The 21,304-nt window shown below is 35.0% G+C and overlaps 1 protein-coding gene across 1 annotated transcript in view; it reads right to left on the reverse strand.

The window, feature by feature from the left end:
- Positions 1–21,304, reverse strand: part of RB1 (RB transcriptional corepressor 1) — a 164,870-nt gene that overhangs the window by 120,823 nt on the left and 22,743 nt on the right. The window contains exons 3-4 of the mRNA XM_044249725.1: positions 14,874–14,989; positions 11,156–11,275 (exon numbers count right to left, since the gene is read on the reverse strand). Of these exons, the coding sequence (XP_044105660.1) occupies positions 11,156–11,275; positions 14,874–14,989 (236 nt within the window). The remainder of the gene's footprint in view (positions 1–11,155; positions 11,276–14,873; positions 14,990–21,304) is intronic.

Genomic DNA, 21,304 nt, shown 5'->3' on the forward strand with positions numbered 1-21,304 from the left:
TAACTCAGAATACATTTTGTAATTAAATCTTGATTTAGTTAGAATCCCAGATCAGGTCATAAAAGCTTACTTAACTAGTAGCCTCACTAAAATAACTCAACTTAAAAGTACTATAAAATCTATTTGTTTAGGACAATGGCAGAATTAGAATCTCCGCAGACCTGCTTCCCAGTATAATAACTATAATTCATTGAAATTATTTAAAAAGTCATTTAAAGTCTCTGGAAATTCTCCTAAGGGCATACAGCAAAAAAGGAAATATTTTTTCAAGAAAATATACTAACTCCTGGCAAGAACAAAAATTGTGGAATTCAAAGCAAAGCTCACTTCCTCCTCTCCAGCTCAGCATTATAAACCTCTACCTTGGGCAGGTGCAGCTAAGACACAGGACTCCTTCTCTCCTCTGCTCCCAGCCTAGGACCATCACTCTGGGAAAGGAAGGTTACTAACACTTCTAATCACCCCGACTTTGAGTTGTAGAAAGTCTATCCCAGGCAGGAGGAGCTGAGAGGTCTGGGGCTCCCATCCTCCACTTAGCTACCACATATACAGCAAAAGTTCTATTCCAGGCACAGCAGATCAATACTGGGGCCTTGACTTCTCTTACTCCAGTCAATTCACAGGACGGAGGTTTCAGACATGAAAGGCAATCTGAGAAAACCAGAGACTATTACCTCTCCTCAGTGATTTTATTTTTTTTTTAACTTTAGAGAGAGCAGGAGAGAGAGAGAGAGAGATAATAGGCACAGTGGGAAAGGGAGAAGCACACTCCCTGCTGAGCAGGGAGCCCAACTCGGGGCTTGATCCCAAGACCCTGGGATCATGACCCAAGTGAAAGTTAGATGTCTATCCAACTGAGCCACCCAAGAGCCCCTCCTTTTTTTTTTTTTAAAGTTTATTTATTTATTTATTTATTTATTGAGAGAGAGAGAGAGAGAGAGCTAGAACGTGCACATGCACAGGGGCAGAGGGAGAAGAGAGAGAGAATCCTAAGCAAGCTCCATGCTCCACTCAGTGCAGAGCCAGCCACGGGGCTGGATCTCATGACTGTGAGATCATGAACTGAGCTGAAACCAAGAGTCAGCCGCTTAACAATCCAAGCTACCCAAGCAACCCCTCAGTGATACTCTTAAAGCAGGGGTGACATTACAAAAGAAGACACTGTCCCCATGCTGACCTCCCAAGCAGTGGCACAGAAATGATGGCCAGGGGAGAGGCAAGTCTTAAAAGATAAGAATTTTTTTTTTTTTAATTCAAGAGAGAGACACAGAGAAAGCAAGAATGGGGAGAGGGGAAGGAAAGCAGAGGGAGAGGGCAGGAGAGTTGAGCACTGAGCCCTATGCAGGGCCCAATCCCAGGACCCTGAGATCATGATCTAAGGCGAAGTCAGACACTTAACCAACTGAGCCACCCAGGCAACCCAAGAAAAAGGAGTTCTGAAGCTCTCTCCAAGGTAATTAACTTCATTTGGAACATAGTGTGGGGACTTTCAAGGCTAATTGCTATTGAAAACAATGGAAATTTTGGTGGTGACCAAGTTAAGAGGAAGCTAACAGTTCTATGAAAGCAACAAGCTAAATTCTAGACCACCAAAGAGAGAACAAGGTGAAGTAACAGCTAAGAAGGGCTCTCCTGGAAAAAGAACAAGCCTCAAGACTAACCTCAAAGACTATTCTTGCAAAGGGAGCCAATTTAATTGGACCAGACCGTGAAGCAATTTCAAATGTGGGGTATTGTCATAAACAGCAGAATAGTCAGCAATTAGTGGAAGGTAACAGCTAGGTATTAAAAAGAGATCGGGGGTTGGGGGGAATGCCTGGGTGGCTCAGTTGTTGAGCATCTGCCTTCAGTTTGGGTCATGATCCTGAGGTCTTGGGATGGAGCCCCACATTGGGCTCCCTGCTCGGTGGGAAGCCTGCTTCTCCCTCTCCCACTCCCCCTGCTTGTATTCCCTCTCTTGCTGAGTCTCTCTGTTAAATAAATAAATAAATAAATCTAAAATAATAATAATAATAATAAGATCAGGGGACAAGACTGTCAAAGAGAACCCCTTGAAAATGACTCACCTCAGAGTAACTGTGGCATACCCAATGGCTACACTGAAGAGCAACAGCAGAGGCTACCCACTATGGAATAAACAGTCCTCACTGAAATAATACAGCAAGGTCACTAAACAAATAAACAACCGCAACAGAAATCCCCAAGAGAAAGGATAATCAGTACCTAGAATTACTACGATGTTATAAAAAATGTTCAGTTTCAAAAATAAGTGAAATACGTAAAGAAGTAGGAATGTATGACCTCTACATGGGAAAAAAGCAGGCAAAAAAACAACAATAACAAAAAAAACAAAACAAAACAAACTGTACTTGAGAGAACCCTGGCACCAGACTCAACAGAGACTTCAAAAGAGCTACTGTAAATATACCCAAAGAACTAAAGGTAACCGTGCTTAAGAAAGAAAGAAAGGTATTCTGACACTGTCTCATCCAATAGAGAGTATCAATAAAGAGAAATTATTTGAAAAGAATCAAATGGAAATTTAGGTTGAAAAGTACAATAACCAAAATGAAAAATTCATTAGATGGGCTAAACAGTAGATCTGAGCTGGCATAATGAGGAAACACTAAGCTTGAAGATAGGTCAAAAGAGATTATATTGCATGAAGAACAGAGGGAGAAAAAAGAAAATGAAGAGGTTCACAGAAATGTGGGATACCAAAAAATACACCAATACATGTGTAATGTGAGTACATGAAAGAGAGCTGGGGCTGAAGGTGGGGAGGTGCTGGGAGTGGAAAGAGCAGAAAAAATATTTAAGGAATGAACTGAAAACTTCCCAAATCTAATGAAAAACATTAATCTATACATCCAAAAAATATAAAGTCCAACTAGATGAATATAAAGAAATCCACACCCAAATATATCACAGTAAAATTGTTTAAAGACAAAGAGGAAATTCAGGAAAGTAACAACAGAAAAATGATATAACATGTATAAAGGAACCCAATAACATTAACGGCTGACTTCTCATGAAACAATGAAGATCAGAAGGCAGCAGGATTACATATTAAAGGCGCTGAAAGAAAAAAAAAGTTAACCAAGAATCACATCCAGCAAAACTATCTTTCAAAAGTGAAGATGAGGAGCGCCTGGGTGGCTCAGTTGGTTAATCAACTGACTTGATTATTACCTGATCATACCTGATCAACTCAAGTAATGATCTGGGAGTCTTGGAATCGAGCCTCAACATTGCGCTCCCTGCTCAGCAGAGAGGCTGCTTCTTCCCCTGTCCCTCACCCTACTCCTGTGCTCTCTCTCTCAAATAAACAAAATCTTAAAAAAAAAAAATGAGTATGCCCTTTAAAAAAAAAAGTGAAGATGAAATAATGACATTCCCAAACAAAAACAGAGAATCTGTTGGTAACAGACTCACTTTACAAGAAATACTAAAAAGTTCTTCAGGCTGAAAACAAGTAGCCCAAAACTGTAATTCATATTCACATGAAAAAACAAAGAGCACTGGAAAAGGTAATTATGTTATGATAAGAGATGGCATAATTGAATATTCTTTCTTCTCCTAATTATGTAAAAAGCAACCATATAACACAATATGTATATAATTATATTGTTAAGCCTATAACATATAGGAATGGGATGTATTTGACAATACCAGCCCAAAGGAGGTAGGTAAGATCAAAGCTGTATTGGAGTAAACAAAGGACACTAGATGGTAAACCAAATCCATGGTAACAAAGGAAGAGAACAAGAAATGGTAATAAGACAATTAAGATAACAAACTCTATAAATATACACTCACTTTCCTCTATACTCTCAATTACTTTATAAGATACAACAGAAATGTCTATAAACCGATGAATGGATAGACAAAATGTGGTAAACCATACACAATGGTTTACTCCATAATAAAGAGTAACAAAGGATTGAAACATGCTACAATATGGATGATCCACAAAAGCATGCTAAGGAAAGGGGCCAGTCACAAAAAATATTTAAATAAAAAATTTGTATTAGAAAATTACTATCTTAGGGGTGCCTGGGTGGCTCAGTCAGTTAAGCAATTGCCTTGGCTCTGGTCATGATCCTGGGGTCCTAGGACAGAGCCCCGCATTGGGCACCCTGCTCACAGGAGTCTGCTTCTCTCTCTCCCCCTGCTCCTCTACCCTACTCGTGTTCTCTTTCTCACTCACTGTCTCTCAAATAAATAAAGTCTTTTGAAAAAAAAAGAAGAAGAAAATTACTATCTTATAATAAAAAGCTGATAGTATCAAGAAAGAATTTTTATATAGAAAAGATGCTTAATGTCTGATGTAGTTTTAAATTATTTTGTAACTTAATGTAACTCACAATAAAATGCTGTCATACAGTAAAAGATAATTGCATTCATTATAAATCTGTGCTTAAATGGTACCACAAGCAGTTGCAGCTACTGAACACCTAAAATGTGGCTACTGCAAATGTAGCTGTGCTATAAATGTAAATTACACACCAAAGTATTCAAAAATACTTAGTATGAGAAAAAAAGTAAAATATTTCATTTATAAGTTTCATGTTATTATTAAAATAAAACTCATATGACATGAAATTAATTTTAAAGTGTATAAATTCAGGGGTGCCTAGATGGCTCAGGGGGTTAAAGCCTCTGCCTTTGGCTCAGGTCATGATCTCAGGGTCCTGGGATCAAGCCCCGCATCGGGCTCTCTGCTCAGTAAGGAGCCTGCTTCCCCCTCTCTCTCTGCCTGCCCCTCTGCCTACTTGTGATCTCACTCTCTATGCCAAATAAATAAATTTTTCTTAAAAGTGTATAAATTCAGTAATTTTTAGTATATTGACTTTGTTTTGCAACCATCACTATCTAATTCCAGATATTTCCATCACCCCCATAACAAACCCCATACTTATCAGCAGTACTCCCCATGCCTGGCAATCACTAAAAATTTACATTCTGTCTCTATGGATATGTCCATTTGGACATTTCATACAATGAACTATATGGCCTTTTGTGTCTGGTTTCTTTCATTTAGCTTAATGCTTTCAAGTTTCATCCATGTTATAGCATGGATATTATAAATAATGTTGATATAAATATTAGTGCTCGAATTTTTGTGTGAATGATACATGTTGAAATATCTTTGGATATATGGGTTAAAATGTTAAAATAAACATTTCACTTATTTCTTTTAACTTTTTGTTAGCAGCTACCAGAATATTTAAAATTTATGGCTTATGTTATTATATTTCGCTGTGACAGCATTAATGAACCTAAAAATAACTTTAAAAGCTACCATTTATCAGCGATCAAAAAGAATGAAATCTTGCCAATTGCAATGAAATGGATAGAGCTGGAGAGTATTATGCTAAGCAGAATACATCAGTCAGAGAAAGACAAATACTATATGATTTCACTTCTATGTGGAATTTAAGAAACAATACAGATGAACTAAGGGAAGGGATATTAAAAAAGAGAGAGAGAGAGAGAAGCAAACCATAAGAGACTGTAAATGACAGAAAGCAAACTGAGGGTTGCTGGAGGGAAGGGGTGTGAGGGATGGGCTAGACAGGATAATGGGCATTAAGGAGGGCACTTGTGATGAGCACTAGGTGTTACATGTAAGTGACGAATCACTAAATTCTACTCCTGAAACCAGTATTATAATACTTGTTAACTAGCTAGAATTTAAATAAAAACTTAAAAAGCTATTCTTATTACACACTTAGTATATGCCAAAAGGTGAGCTAACCAATAACACCGTCTTACTTAATTCTCACAATTACCCTACAAGGTGAGTATTACTGGCTATATTTTAGATTAAAATTGAGGTTTAGAGAGATTAATTAACATTTCCCTAGCTTATACAGTCAGTAAGTGACTGAATACTCATACTTAGATCTGTTTAGCTTTTTTAAAGTCACCATAATCACTATGGCATATTGCTATATCTACACACACACACACTCTGCTCTGAAATGAACAGGCTTTGATGTCACAGTTAATTTTCCTAACTGTTCTTCAGTAAAGGTACAAATAAGATAGAAAAAACTCTGCTAATTCACTTTAAGGCCAATAAGCAGTAAATTATCTCATATAACAAGTTAATAAAAATTCTAAATCCCTTTTACAAAGGGCTGAATGATCTTTTAAGGCCAAATCTGACTGCCATTCCCAGCTTAAAATCATGCAATGATTCTATTGTCTGCAGGACAAAGTCCAAGCTCACTAGCAGCCTGATCCTTTCCTACCTTTCAGCCATCAGCAATATCAAAGTACATCATCCTGCTGCTTTGCCTTTGGACACATGTAATCACTCTGCCTGGAAAGCTCAGTCCCAATTCCTCCACATTTTGTTTGGTGACTTTATCCTTAAACCTGTTCAGACACTGCCTTCTCCTAAAATTTTTACTTGATCAAAAGCATCCCACAGGGGTAACCTGGGTGGCTCAGTGGGTTAAGCCTCTGCATTTGGCTCAGGTCATGGTCCCAGGGTCCTGGGATCGAGCCCTGCATCGGGCTCTCTGCTCAGCGGGGAGCCTGCTTCTCCCCCTCTCTCTCTGCCTGCCTCTCTGCTTACTTGTGATCTCTCTCTCTCTGTCAAATAAATAAAATCTTAAAAAAAAAGCACCCCACAATAACCCTTCTTGCCCTTAAACACACACAATATTTTGCACACTGTATAATTTCTATTTCTCACATAGAATCCTCTACAATAGAGCATCATTATAATAATTATATAATATATAATTATAATATTTAATAATAATTATATAAATATGATAATTATAATATAATCATATAATATAATTATAATAAATTATATAATAATTTATTAAAATAAATTTTTATAATTATTTATATAAAATTTTATATCATATATTATTTATATAAATTTTTATATTTATTTATATAAATATTTATACTTATTAAAATAAATTTTAATAATTCATTTTAATAATTATATAATAATTATATTAATATATAATTATATTATATAATAATTATAATAATATATAATTATATTATATAATAATTATAATATATAATATATAATTATAATATTTATATAATAATATATAATATAATTATATAATTATAATAAATGCTCAGTAGAGCATTTATTTTTAATAAAAATAATGTATTACTGCATTATTTTTATTAAAAAACATAATTTAGTTGCTATATTTACTATAATCACAGTGTCACTAGATGTTTTATGTCACTAACATATAGCTGAGTCACTTAGTTAAATGTTTTTTGTAATTTCTTAATTTATTTGCAGTAACAGCTAATAGCTAGCCTAAAATTGCTTAAGGAATATTCTACAAAATAATATTTCCAGAAGTTAATTGATATTAAATACATATATACATATATTAGTAGTCTAACAATTTAGGAAATGATAAATTCAACAGATTCAACATATTTTATTATACACAACTTTTAAGAACCCTGGTTTGCAAATGTACAGTCTGACTCTTTAAGGGGGATATAGTATGTAAATTTTCCTAAACTGGGCCAGAAATTTTTTTTGATTTATAAACATTTCTGGAGGGGTACCTGGCTAGCTCAGTTGGTAGAACATGTGGCTCTTGATTTCTGGGTCAAGAGTTCAAGCCCCACATTGGGCACACAGCTTACTTAATAAAAACAAAACTGAAAACATTAGTGGAAAGTTTACTGTTTATTACAGGTACTGGACTCAGCACCATCTGCATTATCTCATTTAGTACGTTAAAAAATGTAACAGGGGGCTCCTGGGTGGCTCAGTGGGTTAAAGCCTCTGCCTTCGACTCAGGTCATGATCCCAGGGTCCTGGGATCGAGCCCCACGTCAGGCTCTCTGCTCCGCAGGGAACCTGCTTTCTCCCCTCTCTCTCTCTGCCTACTTCTCTGCCTACTTGTGATTTCTCTCTCTCTGTCAAATAAATAAAATCTTTAAAAAAAAAAAATGTAACAGGGTAGGCACCATTATCAACTCAGTTTACACCCGAGAAAACTAAACACTAAAACTAAGCACTAAAGTTAGGTAACTCACTTGTCCAAGATCTTACAGTATATGTTGGAGCCCAGAGTAGAATACGAATCTGTCTGACTCAAAAGATTCCTTTCTCTTCAACATTAAACCGTACTAAAGCCACTCTTTTTTGGTAGGGCATCATACTAGACTGTTGTAGAGAGAATTTTTGTGAACTCTGATTCTAACTCTACTTACGAATCTGAAATAGCCAGTGTTTTACACTGGTCTAAAGAAAAAAACATAGGGTATAGGGGATAGGAAGAACTCAAATACTTCAGAATTACCCATATAATATTTGACTTTCTTTCTTTTCTAACTTCCTTTAGCCCCCAAAAGAATTGTAAATACAATGTATCACTAGAAGGTATGAAGGGTAAAGAGGTAAAACAGAAATAAATATCCAAGTAGATTTCTGACCTCAGATAGCGAAGCAAAAAACCTAGAAGTATCTAATTAAAATTATTACAGCAGGGAAAAAAAAAATCAGGACTGCACTCCAAGTCATTCTCACTAAAATTCTGTATCTAGAAATAACCTGATAATAATAGATTTTGAGGTACTAGTCTTTACAGAATAGGTTTTTTTTTAAAGATTTTTTATTTTATTTATTTGACAGAGACCACAAGTAGGCAGAGAGGCAGGCAGAGAGAGAAAAGAGAGGAGGAAGCAGGCTCCCTGCTGAGCAAAGAGCCCGATGCAGGGCTCGATCCCAGGACCCTGGGATCATGACCTGAGCTGAAGGCAGAGGCTTTAACCTACTGAGCCACCCAGGCACCCCCAGAATAGATTTTTTTGAAATATTGGCTTAGAGACATTTTTGCTTAATTTATTATACTGGTAACATATCCTCTTTAGAAATGTAAGTTACTCATACAAAACCCTGGTTAACATTTTGGTACTTCTTTTCCAGTTACTGTCATTCAAAACATTAGTGTCAATACATTACTTTATTCAATAAATACAACCTCTTTCTGCAGTTATAAGGACAGTATATCCTGCTTTATTTATTCAGCATTAGAAGCATTTTTCTCATACTGTTCTAGTCCTCATCAAATTTTATATTTAATATTAGAACCATTTTTGCAGATTGTTAATATTCCTCAGCAAATTTTATTTTACCTTTATAATACTTAGTGTTTAGACTATATTTATATCTTACTCTTTACTGTATAAATAGGTTGTTTCCAGCTTTTCATTGGTTTAAGTAATATTGTGAAAAAAATCTCTAAAGCGTTTTTGTATTTAAGATAACATTCTTAGGATAAGTTCCAAGATATGAGTTAAAAGGCCATAAACAACTTTAAGGGAAAAAAGCATTCAGAAAAGTCCCAGTTAGGTTTAAAAAAAATAAAAAGAAAGAAGGAAAAAATTATATATACCACATAATTTACATATAACTATATCCAAAAGAAAGAAATATTCTAAACATGAAAACTAGTTATCTCCAGTACTAAAATTTAGGGTGATTCATATTTTGTATACGCTTTTCTGTATTTTCCAGGTGCTTTATAATTAGTCTACATTTCTTATACAAATTAATTTTTGTTATAATAAAAAATCCTTTTTTTCCTGTGCAAATAGACTTTACTCAAGAAAAGACAAAAGAAAATAATGATGGCCAATATGACCTTATTACAATTAAAAATGAGGAGCAAGGGGCGCCTGGGTGGCTCAGTGGGTTAAGCCGCTGCCTTCGGCTCAGGTCATGATCTCAGGGTCCTGGGATCGAGTCCCGCATCGGGCTCTCTGCTCAGCGGAGAGCCTGCTTCCCTCTCTCTCTCTCTGCCTGCCTCTCCGTCTACTTGTGATTTCTCTCTGTTAAATTAAAAAAAAAAAAAAAAAAAAATGAGGAGCAAGAAAAATTCCCTCAAAAGCCCTAGGCCAATCTTGATTTTTCTCTCACTTTTCTTATCTTCTGTCACACCACTGAAGTTTTAGTGGCATACCAACCAAAAAGAAGCAAAGGGAAAATAGAAGCATCCTTCTGAGAAGGATATGTATGTATATGTCTCCAGCTCTATCTACATACTCATTCTCCCCAGAATATTTAAGGACATGCCTCTTCTCTTCTCTCTCTTTACAATTGTTTGGTTAGCTAAAGTATTAAATCTTATATATTCTCAACCAAGTGAAAAGAGCTCCAAAATAAACAAAGTAACAGCCACATGCCAGACTTGGCATTTTACCAGTGGCAGTGGAGAACTGGATGAAAAGTGTATTAAAAACTTAACCCGGGATGCCTGGGTGGCTCAGTGGGTTAAGCCTCTGCCTTTGGCTCAGGTCATATCTCAGGGTCCTGGAATCAAGCCCCACATTAGACTCTCTGCTCAGCGGGGAGCCTGCTTCCCTGTCTCTCTCTGCCCCCAGCTCTGCCTACTTGTGATCTCTCTGTCAAATAAATAAATAAAACCTTAAAAAAAAAAAAAAAAAAAGAAACTTAAAAAAGAAAAAAAAACCTAACCCAAGTTTATCTGAATTTCATCTTTCTCCCGGTTAAACAGTAATGAAAAGTCTCCTAAACTACCACTGAGAATATAAATCATAGCTTGGTAGTATAGGTTGTGTATACCTTCTACTACCAGCACACTTTCCTTTTTCTGAACTAAGTAACACCATTAGGAAGAAGTTTAAATTTAGGTCACTCTTCCATTGAAAACTGGAAGTCTCTGGTAGAGAAGACTAAAGTCTTAAAGTTTGTTAAAACAAATGAGAAATACGAAAGGACAGTATAAAAATTTTGGAGGAGGGCGCCTGGGTGGCTCAGTGGGTTAAGCCGCTGCCTTCAGCTCAGGTCATGATCTCAGGGTCCTGGGATCGAGTCCCACATCGGGCTCTCTGCTCAGCAGGGAGCCTGCTTCCTCCTCTCTCTCTCTGCCTACTTGTGATCTCTCTCTCTCTGTCGAATAAATAAATAAAATCTTTAAAAAAAAATTTTGGAGGAAACATTCAGAATGCATATGACTAGATAAAAAAGAAAGCTAAGAACCAATAAAAAACTAATAGCAAAAGGAACAAATCTAAGAGGTAATAACCAATAACTTTACTAAATATATTTCCCAGATGGAGTCTAATTGATAGTAACATGCAAAACTGGGGCATAATCCTAATAAAACTTTTACTTTACCTTTCTAATTTGCTGTAGAGCGCACATAATACATTATACTTCTTCAACAGTCTCGACATAGCATTATCAACCTTGGTACTGGTATCAATTTCTTTTAGTAAATCAAAGAATCTGCAGACACTACAAAGAAAGGAATAGAAAAAAGTGAATCTGTAACTGAAAAAATTCATTTTATTTCATTTTCAAAGCATAGACATTTTAATCCAGAAGTTTATTAGCTCCATACCAAATCACTATTGTGTTCTTTGGAAGGAATTATTTTTTGTATTTTACTAGTTTGAAGAGTAAAAATCAACTACCTTCAACCCTATATGTGTATACCTATGCCTACATCTATTTGTACCCCCCAAAAAAAGGTTGTTATGATAGATATATACATACATATTTATTTCTACACCTGCCTATATGCTTTGAAAACCATAAGTTCACATCAATTTATCCAACTCCAACATACTGTTTCCCTTTCCAAATCTATAACTCTTCTTTGACAGTGAGAAAGCTGTGATCCATTTATCTTTATTTACTCACTTAGTTAATCACCCTGCATGTAGCTACCTTCCATCTCTGAAGTTACCCACTCTCCCACGTGGGCACTCTCATCTGCTCAGACTGACTCCCCATCCTAGACTGCCCGACCCCTCCATATGGACAGCTTCCTCACCCTAGTAGTAATCTGACTCCCCAGCCCAGACTGCATTCACTTTGCATGTGGTCTGGCTACTCACACACCCTGCTTGGTCTCTGACACTGTATACCAAAAAGCCCATTTCAGGGCCCTCATCCCCAACCATATCCATATGAATGCCCTCTTCATCACACTTGGGCTCTAACATTCTTCTCTGCACCCCATGCTCTCTCCTACCACAGATGCACATACGTACTTTCTTCAACCACTAATGGTTTTAGGGCTGAATTATTGGGGAAGGGAAAAGAAAAATTTATTAAAATTTTTAGGTTGTTTAAATAATGACTTTAAATCATTTTTTATTGTTTTCTATAAAAATCTGTTTGAAATATTAATACATCCATTTTTTGCTAATAAAAAATAGGGCACTAAACACAGCAATCATCAGCTGCACCACACACACACACACACACACACACACACACACACAAAATTTGGAATTATACCAAAACAGCTAAATGAACTCAAGGGTAGTCACCAGACCCTCCTATATGCTCTCCAGCAACTAATGAATTACAGGCTTCATTCTAAAAAATGGGCGGGACCACTCAGACATTCACCTCAAGAACTGTAAAAATAGAAGCTTCAGCTAATCAGCAGTGAACAAAGAATCCAAGAGACAGTTGCTAAAGTACTTGTGACACAGAAGGAACTGGGACAGCCATGACAAGCTACACGGAACAGCAAATAAAGAAGTAGAAATGATACAGAGTAGATGTTCATTATGCTGCTCACAAGAGAAAAGAGAATGGAGTAAATGTCTAGATACCTTCAAAGAAAAATATAACAACCTCAAAAATATAACAACCTCAAAAAATCTATTCAAGAAGCACGCTCAGTTCCAGTTTTTATGAGATACATGGCAATACCTATGGGACACCATGTAAACTGAATTATTACTACAAAGTCACCTTTTTCTAGGGTTAACTTAAGTCAGTCTCTATTCCTTCTGCAGCCCCCCTCTGAAGGAAAGAAGAGAAGAGGGAAGGGTACAGAGAGGAAAGGCAAGCATAAAAAGCCATGATTAAGACATGCAAATCTAAAATAACTACTTATTCTATAGCACTGCTCTATGGATTGATATGTCTTATTATCCATCCACAAGTAAGTAAGTACAGAAATTCAGAGTAAGCATTTAAAAACTTTTATGGCAATTTAACAGTAATGTCGTGCCTGCTGAATATAATAGTAAAAAGTTTGGTCCTGCAGTTAGTATAATTTTTTTCTTTCATTTTTCTGGTAATTAATTTATATTATTTATTTTTTAAATGTCAGTCCATGACATACTGAAAAAAAAGTCCTTTACTGAAGCACATTTAAGCAGCAGTGGTCTAGATACCATTCCTGGATAGTTATTAGAACAAAGAGATGACCTAAGAAAAAGCTGTAACAAATATATTATTGTATTTATTGTACAGAGATTATTTACGACATGCCCAATTACAATTGTTGCTCCATTCAGGAAAAAAGTTCAGGAAAAACTTTTCCAGGAAAATTCTTTCATCTTAGAGATAAAAGATGTGATAGCCTTTCTGTCATATTCATTTAGTAATCTAGAAATAGCTTTGTAACACTGTATTACAGACATCTGTTTAATTTTACCCTTCCCACTGGAATGAGTTTCTTAAAGTCAGAGACTATTTCTCACCTCTATATCATTAGAATCTAGCACAGTATCACAGAGCCTAACAGCTCTTTAAGTTATCTTTCCTTTCCTTTTTTTTTTTTTTTTTTTTTTGCAGGGAAAGGGCATGGAGGGGTGGTCTACAGTAGGAAAGAGATCAAGACCTCATCAGTACCTATGGTTAAGTTATAAGCACAGACTACATGAACTACTTACTTTTCTATTCATTGTAAGTTATTTAATTCTCATAATTCTATAAAATAGCTCACAGATGAGGAACTGAAACAATAAAGCTAAGCCATCTGCTCTAGGTCATTTAGCTTATAAAACAACAGAGACCCATTAAATCCACTCCATCTTAACCAAAACATTCATATCATTTTCAATCCTCTAGGCCACTGAAACATCTACTGCATGAATGTATAAATTAATGCAGAAATTTACTTATATAATTTTCAGTAAAAGGATTTACTGAAATTACTTATATAACTTATATATTATATAACATATAATATAAATTAACGCAGAAATTTACCTATATAATTACTTGTATAAATTTTAATGAAATCTCTGAGATTCTAATTCTAATTCAGTAAGTTAAAATATGACTATACAAGTTCGTTTCCACATTTTATTTAGAGATGGTAAGAAAAAGAGTCACTGAAAAATGTGGCAATTTACCTCACTTAATAAAATACTAATTATGTTTAATTCTAGATGATTTTATCCAAGAAGAAATATATACTACTATCTTTCTAGTAAAATTATTTACTGTTACATTTTGTAAAATGATGCAAATGAAATGACTAGATGTCGCACAAAGCTGCTCAAGATAAAGTTCAGGAATTACTGGAAACAAATTAGTAAATTCTTCTTATAAGTATAAGGTTTATAAGCTCAACAACAAACAATTATTTGAGTAATTATGGAAACTCAACTGGATATACAATCTCAAAAAGTATATACTTATGCATGTGTTACATTAAGCAATATTAAACATTATTAAATGTTAACTAAATTCTTCTAGACTCCCACAACTTTTATAAAAATTTTAATCTAATAACCCTACTTTATAAACCCTTGCTCTTTTTTTCCACTTCCTCAATAGTTACAATTAGAAAGTTCTAGAGAGTGAGAGACATGATGAAAAATTTCCCAGGATTAAAAAAAAAAAGAAAGAAAAAGAAAAATTTCCCAGGATACAAAATTCTTCAGGAACTATATCATAAATAACACATTCATTAAGGCTCCATGAGCCTTAGGTTGAAGGAGACTTAGGTTGACCTAAGTCCTTTAAGTGTTATTTAATTTTAGCATTTCTCACTAGTTCCCTAAATTCTATTTAAGAGGAAAACTCAGAAATACTTTTCTTTGATGGCAGAGGCCTATATTGATATAAGAAATTTTACCTGGTTTCTATGTTTTTCTGTAGCTCAGTAAAAGTGAATGGCATCTCATCTAGATCAACTGCTGCAATAAAGATACAGATTCCCCATAGCTCCTTTTTCCTTTGAACATAACCTTCCTGCGTACAAAAAAAAAAAAATTCAAATATTTCATTAATCATTCACACACTGGACACCATATTAAAACTGTACTATATGATAATTTTTTTCTTATTCAAAATAAACTTTTTTTTAAATCCTTATGATGGCATATACTCTAAAGCATTGAATTCTAAACTAATCAACAACACTTAAATTTTACATTGTAAGTAAAAAAAAATACTAGAAAGATCACAAAAGTTAAATTACAACTTACTGTGAAAAATTTAGGGTCTTCTCTGAAGTAAATACTTTCATTTTTATTTTATTTTATTTTTTAAAGATTTTATTTACTTATTTGACAGAGAGATTACAAGTAAGCAGAGAAGCAGGCAGAGAGCAAGGGAAGCAGGGTCCCAGCTGAGCAGAGAGCCCAATGTGGGGCTCGATCCCAGGACGCTGAAACCATGACCTGAATCAAAGGCAGAGGCTTAACCCACTGAGCCAACCAGGCACCCCAACACTTTCATTTTTAAATAATCCAATGTCCTCATAGCCAACTTAAAAGATTTTCGAGTTTATTATATATATTGATTTTAAAAAAAACAAGGCTACTTTCTTATATAATTATCCTCCTTTTGCTCTGATTTACTTCTATTTTTTAAAGACATTTATTTTTATTTAATTTATTTATTTATTTAAGATTTTATTTATTTATTTGACAGAGAGAGACATAGCAAGAGCAGGAACACAAGCAGGGGGAGTGGGAGAGGGTGAAGCAGGCTTCCCACCAAGCAGGGAGCCCAATGTGGGGCTGGGATCAGGACCTGAGCCACAGGCAGACGCTTAATGACTGAGCCACCCAGGTGCCCTTAGGAGGCCAATGCCTTATCCATTAGGCTACTAGGGCCCAGGTGCCCTTAAAGACATTTATTTTTAGAGATAGAGCTCACACATGTGAATATGTGAGCAGGGGAGAGACAGAGGAGAGGGAGAAAGAATCCTCAAACAGACTCCCTCTTGATGGCAGAGCCTAACATGGGCTTAATCCCGGGACCCTGAGATCATGACCTGAGAAGAAATCAAGAGTCTGTCGCTTAACTACTGAGCCACCCAGGCACCCCTGATTCATTCATTTTTTAAATATTCTATGGACTCAGGTATTTTTTAACCTTGTGAAATTCAAATCCCTCAGTGTCATTATTGCCTTCTTTGTGAAGTGGAAATAATAATAAATATCTCACTTAGTAAAAATTAAAAAATGTAATTATACACATAAGGCCCTTAGCATAATGCCTGACATATAATTAGTACTTGAGTGGTAGCTATGATTATCATTAAAATACTTTTATTATAATTTCACTATCATTACCTTTTCCCCTAAAAATATGTATTACTTTCTAAATATCTAAGTTTTATAGATAAAATTTGATTACATTAAATTGAAAATAAAAGAAATACCAAATTATCTGATGTTCTATTACAAAACTGGAACTATTTTCTTACTCTTAATTGGATGTTATAATAGAACTGAAAAGAATGTGATACAAATTTACATCATTTTGAAATCTCAATTATACATAAGCTTTAAGAAAAGAATTATTCTGGGGCACCTAGGTGTTAAGTCAGTTACGTCAGTTAAGCAGCCAACTCTTGGTTTCAGCTCAAGTCAGAATATCAGGGTCAGGGTTCTCTCTCTCCTGCTCCCCCTGCCCCCCGCCCCAGCTCACAGTCTCTCTCTCTCTCTCTCTCTCTCTCAAATAAATAAATATTTTAAAAAATTATTCTGGATTATCAAATTTTTAAAAATATTTTGAGTTGTTTTTCAGAGAGAGAGTGAGGACAAGCAGGGAGAGCAGCAGGCAGAGGGAGAAGCAGGCTGCCAGCCAAACAAGGAGCCCATTATGGGCCTGGATCCCAAGACCCCATCATCATGACCTGAGCCAAAGGCAGATGTTCAACCAACCAAGCACCAAGGCGTTCCTGGATTATCAAATTTCATTGACAACAAAAAGTTTATCATTATCCAACTCTAAACTTCTCCTTAATTTTAGCTACTTAAAAAATAAAATATTTTTATTTTTTATTTTAATTCCAGTACAGCTAACAAACAATGCTATATTACTTTCAGGTATACAATATAGTGATTCAGCACTTCCACACATCACCCTGTGCTCATCAAGACAAGGGCACTCCTTAATATCCATCACCTATTTCACACCCAGCCCCCCACCTACCTTCCCTTGGTAGCCATCAATTTGTTCTCTATAGTTAAGGGTGTGTTTCTTGGTTGTCTCTTTTTTTCCTTTGCCTGTTTTGTTTCTTAAATTCCACAATATGCAGATATCTGTTGCATTTCTATACAAATCTTTTAAAACTTATAAATATACATCCACCAAAATTATTAAATTAAAAAGTCAGACAATATCAAAGTTTGATGAGGATGTAGAGCAAGGAATACTCAGACACAGCTGGTGACCATGTGAAATGGTACAACCGTACTGAAAAACAAGTTTGGCAAGTTCTTATACCATTAACTATACACTTTCTGCAATACTTAGCAATACCACTCCCAGATAGATGAATTTCTCCCAAGAGAAGTGGAATTCTTTCCATTTGTACATGAATCTTACTAGCAGCTTCAATCATAAAAACCAAAAAACTAGAAATAACCCAATATCCAAAAACAGATATCCAAGAACAGATAAACTGTGGTATATCCATATAATGGAATGCTATTCAACAATAAAAAGGAAAAGTACAAATAAACATAGATAAATCTCAAAATTACTACATGGAGAAAAAGAAGCCAGAGAAAACAGGGTACATCCTGGATACTGTGGGATTCCTTTCCTACAAAATTCTAGAAGAGGCAAAATTAATCTTTAATGGCAAAAAGTAGACTAGTGGCTGCATAGGAACAGGAATGGAGGTGTGTGAAGAATCACTACAAAGGAGAAGGAGAAAACTTTCTGGAGTAACCAAACATTTCTATATCTTAATTTATGGTGGTAATTACATGGCTGAATGCATTTGTTAAACTTAATGAACTATTCACTCAAAACTGGTTGACTTTAGTATCTGTAAATTATGCTTCAATAAATTTGATTTTTGAAACTATGTTATATAACTTTATTTCTGAAAATGAACAAAGTCTATATAGCTCGACTGTTAAAATGACTAATAAGAATATTATGCTTTAATAAAATGAACATCAACTTTTGTGTATGTGCTTATATTAATATGGTTAATTTCTCAGAAGCAACTAAGAGGTAAAAGGTTGTTTGTCCCTATAATAAATAACCCCCACACTACATTACTTTTTAAAATTTTTTGTGCTTATTTCTTAGATTTTTGGTTTGCTTCCTTGCTCTCAGGCTATCACCTGTTAAACCTAACTGCCCTCAATATGTGTACTTTCAGGAACTGTAATTTTTTTTTTAAAGATTTTATTTATTTGCCAGAGAGAGAGAGAGAACAAGCGAGTACACACAAGCAGGCAGAGAGGCAGGCTGAGGCAGTGAGAGAAGCAGGTTCCCTGCCGAGCAAGGAGCCTGATGCAGGACTCGATCCCATGACCCTGGGATCATGACCTGAGCAGAAGGCAGTGGCTTAACCCACTGAGCCACCCAGGCGTCCCGCGGAACTGTAATTTTTTTTTAAATGTTTTAAAAGTTGAGAAATGAAGTAATTAAAGTTATTAAAAGGAGAACATTGTTTGCTCATTTTTTAAAAACAACAGATTTTATTAGGACATAGCCAACACAATTCAACACACATTCACTGAAATGATAAAATGCCTAAATGAAATGTTCTATAAATAGGTTTGGATTTTTAAGGACCTAAGGAATTTTCCTACAAGCAAAACATATGACCATTATTTCAGAGAGATTTGTAAAGCTTGCTGTTGTTGCTGCTGTTGTTCTAGCTACATTTCAATTAACTCTTTTTTGGATAAAGTGTTTTTTCTTCTTGATACACATTTATCTATGGAAGAAAAATAAATGTTACTTTTAAACTTCAGACCATTAAATATTAAATATGTCAGAGAGAACCATATAACAGATGAGATGAATTAGATTACTCATTTATAAGCAAATATTTTTGTGTATCTATGCAAAGGAAATGATCAGTTTCCAACTAGAAGATTCCTAGAAGTAGACTTTCTGGACACACACACACCCCCCAACAAGTACAAACAAGAAGGGCTTGTAGTTTAGTTATAACCAATAACACTGACTTAGTCTGATCTTATACCTAGCTGCCACTGAGATTTGCTAGATGGAAAAAATTTACAAAGCCAGAAAGATTAGAATTAACTACAAAATCCTACTCTATAATTACTTTGTTCGCTTTTTAAAACAGCAGATTATATTAGGACATAGACACCACAATTTAACACAAAGTCATTTGATATGATAAATGCTTAAATGAAAAGCATCAGTTTAAACACTAAACTACACTAAAATCATTTTTACCTTCATATACGCTTCTTTGTACCTTCCTTTTTGTTTTTTTAGTATCCTCCAAAATTTGACATCTCTAAAAATGTCTTAAGAAATATTCATTATACAACTGCCACGGTTATGACTCTGGGGAATACAATGGTGAAAACAAAAACAAAAACAAAAATTCTGTATCTTCCTGGAACATACATTCTCTTATTTAAGAACATGGATTTTGGTGTCAAACACTCAAGAGTTTGAATGCATATTTGAGTTGTGTAACTGTGGGCAACTTGTTTAAATCCAATAAAGACTCAATTTCTATGAAAATAGTAATGACAGTAATAGTGTCTGATCATAGAATCACCACAAAAATTAGCAGTGAGAATGCTCTTAAGTAATGTTTGGTGCCTGGCATTGTACCTACTGAATCAGAATTAATTAGCAGCAGCAGCATTACCATTATCAGTGAATCTAGCACTCATTCCACTACACCATAGTGGTCTCAATACCACTCACTATTTGATCTTCTCTATACCATAAATATCCAACCTTGGGAATAATGGATGTGTGTGGGTGTGTATGAGTGTGTATGTACGTTTAGGAAATCAGGTTTAATGACCCCGAGCCCCAGGCAATCACTGAACTGATTTTAATTCCTTTTCCAGAATGTCATACAAATGGAATCATATGGTTTGCAGTCTTTTTTGTCAGGCTTCTTTCACTTAGCAAGCTTCTGAGGATTTATCTATACTATATCTATCAGTATTTATTCCACTTAATTTCTGAATGTACTCCATTGTATGAATAACCACAATTTGTTTATCCATTCTAAGAGCTGAGTACACATGTTATAAATAATGCTAGTAAACTTAACCCTAAAAATCCAACTATAGGTCTTTAAATGGATATATGTTTTCATTTTCTGAGCAAATACCTAGTTGGGAAACAGCTAAGTTCTATGTTAAATGTTAGTTTAAGTTTATAAAAAACCAACAAACTGTTTTTCCAATGTTTGTTGCTGGCTTTCTAGCCATCCTAATATGTGTGTAGTGGTACATTTCCCCAAGGACTAATGACATTGACTGTTTTTTTCAAATCTTACTTAACATCTGTATCTCTTCCTTGGTAAAGGGTCTTTTCCAATCTTTTCTATTCAGTTGTTTGTCTTATTAAGCTGTAAGAATTATTTATACTTCTGGATTCAAATTCTTTGATCAGTGTTTTGCAAAAATTTTCACCTGTTCTGTGACTTGTATTTTCATTTTCTCAAACAATGTATTTCAAAAGATATAAGTTTTTCATTTTAATGAAGCTCAATTTATTTTTTATTTTATGGATGATATTTTCATGGTATTATCTTGGTATTTCGTGGTATTATCTTTGAAATCTCTGCTTAACCAGAGTCTCTTATGGTTTGTTCCCCTCTCTCCCTTTTTCTCTCCTCCAATATGTTCATCTGTTTTCTTTCTTAAATTCCAAACAAATATTTCCCATGTCATCTTCTACAAGTTTAGGTCTCTAAATCAAGTTAATTTTTATAAGTGTTACAAGGCAGAGATCAAAGTTCATTTTTTGTATGTGAATATCCATTCAGTTGCTCCAACATCACTTGGTGAGAGGGATAGTCTTCCTGCACTGAATTACCTTCAATCCTTTGTATACAAAGACTGAGCATATATGTGTGGATTCTATTTATGGATCCTCTGGTCTGTTCTACTGCCCAGCTTGTCTTTCTTTTCAACAATACTATAATGTCTTGACTAATGTTTTACATGTTTTGTTCTTTTTTAGTTTGGTTCAGGATTTTCCAATCTGAAAAGGTCACCTGATTCATCTCTCATTTGCAGATTAAGAAATTAAAGACTGGAACTGAGACTTGTGCAATACAGCCAGTCAATGCCACAGAAC

The sequence above is a fragment of the Neovison vison genome, chromosome 5 (genome assembly GCF_020171115.1).
Source record: "Neovison vison isolate M4711 chromosome 5, ASM_NN_V1, whole genome shotgun sequence".
In the NCBI taxonomy this organism is placed as follows: Eukaryota; Metazoa; Chordata; class Mammalia; order Carnivora; family Mustelidae; genus Neogale; species Neogale vison.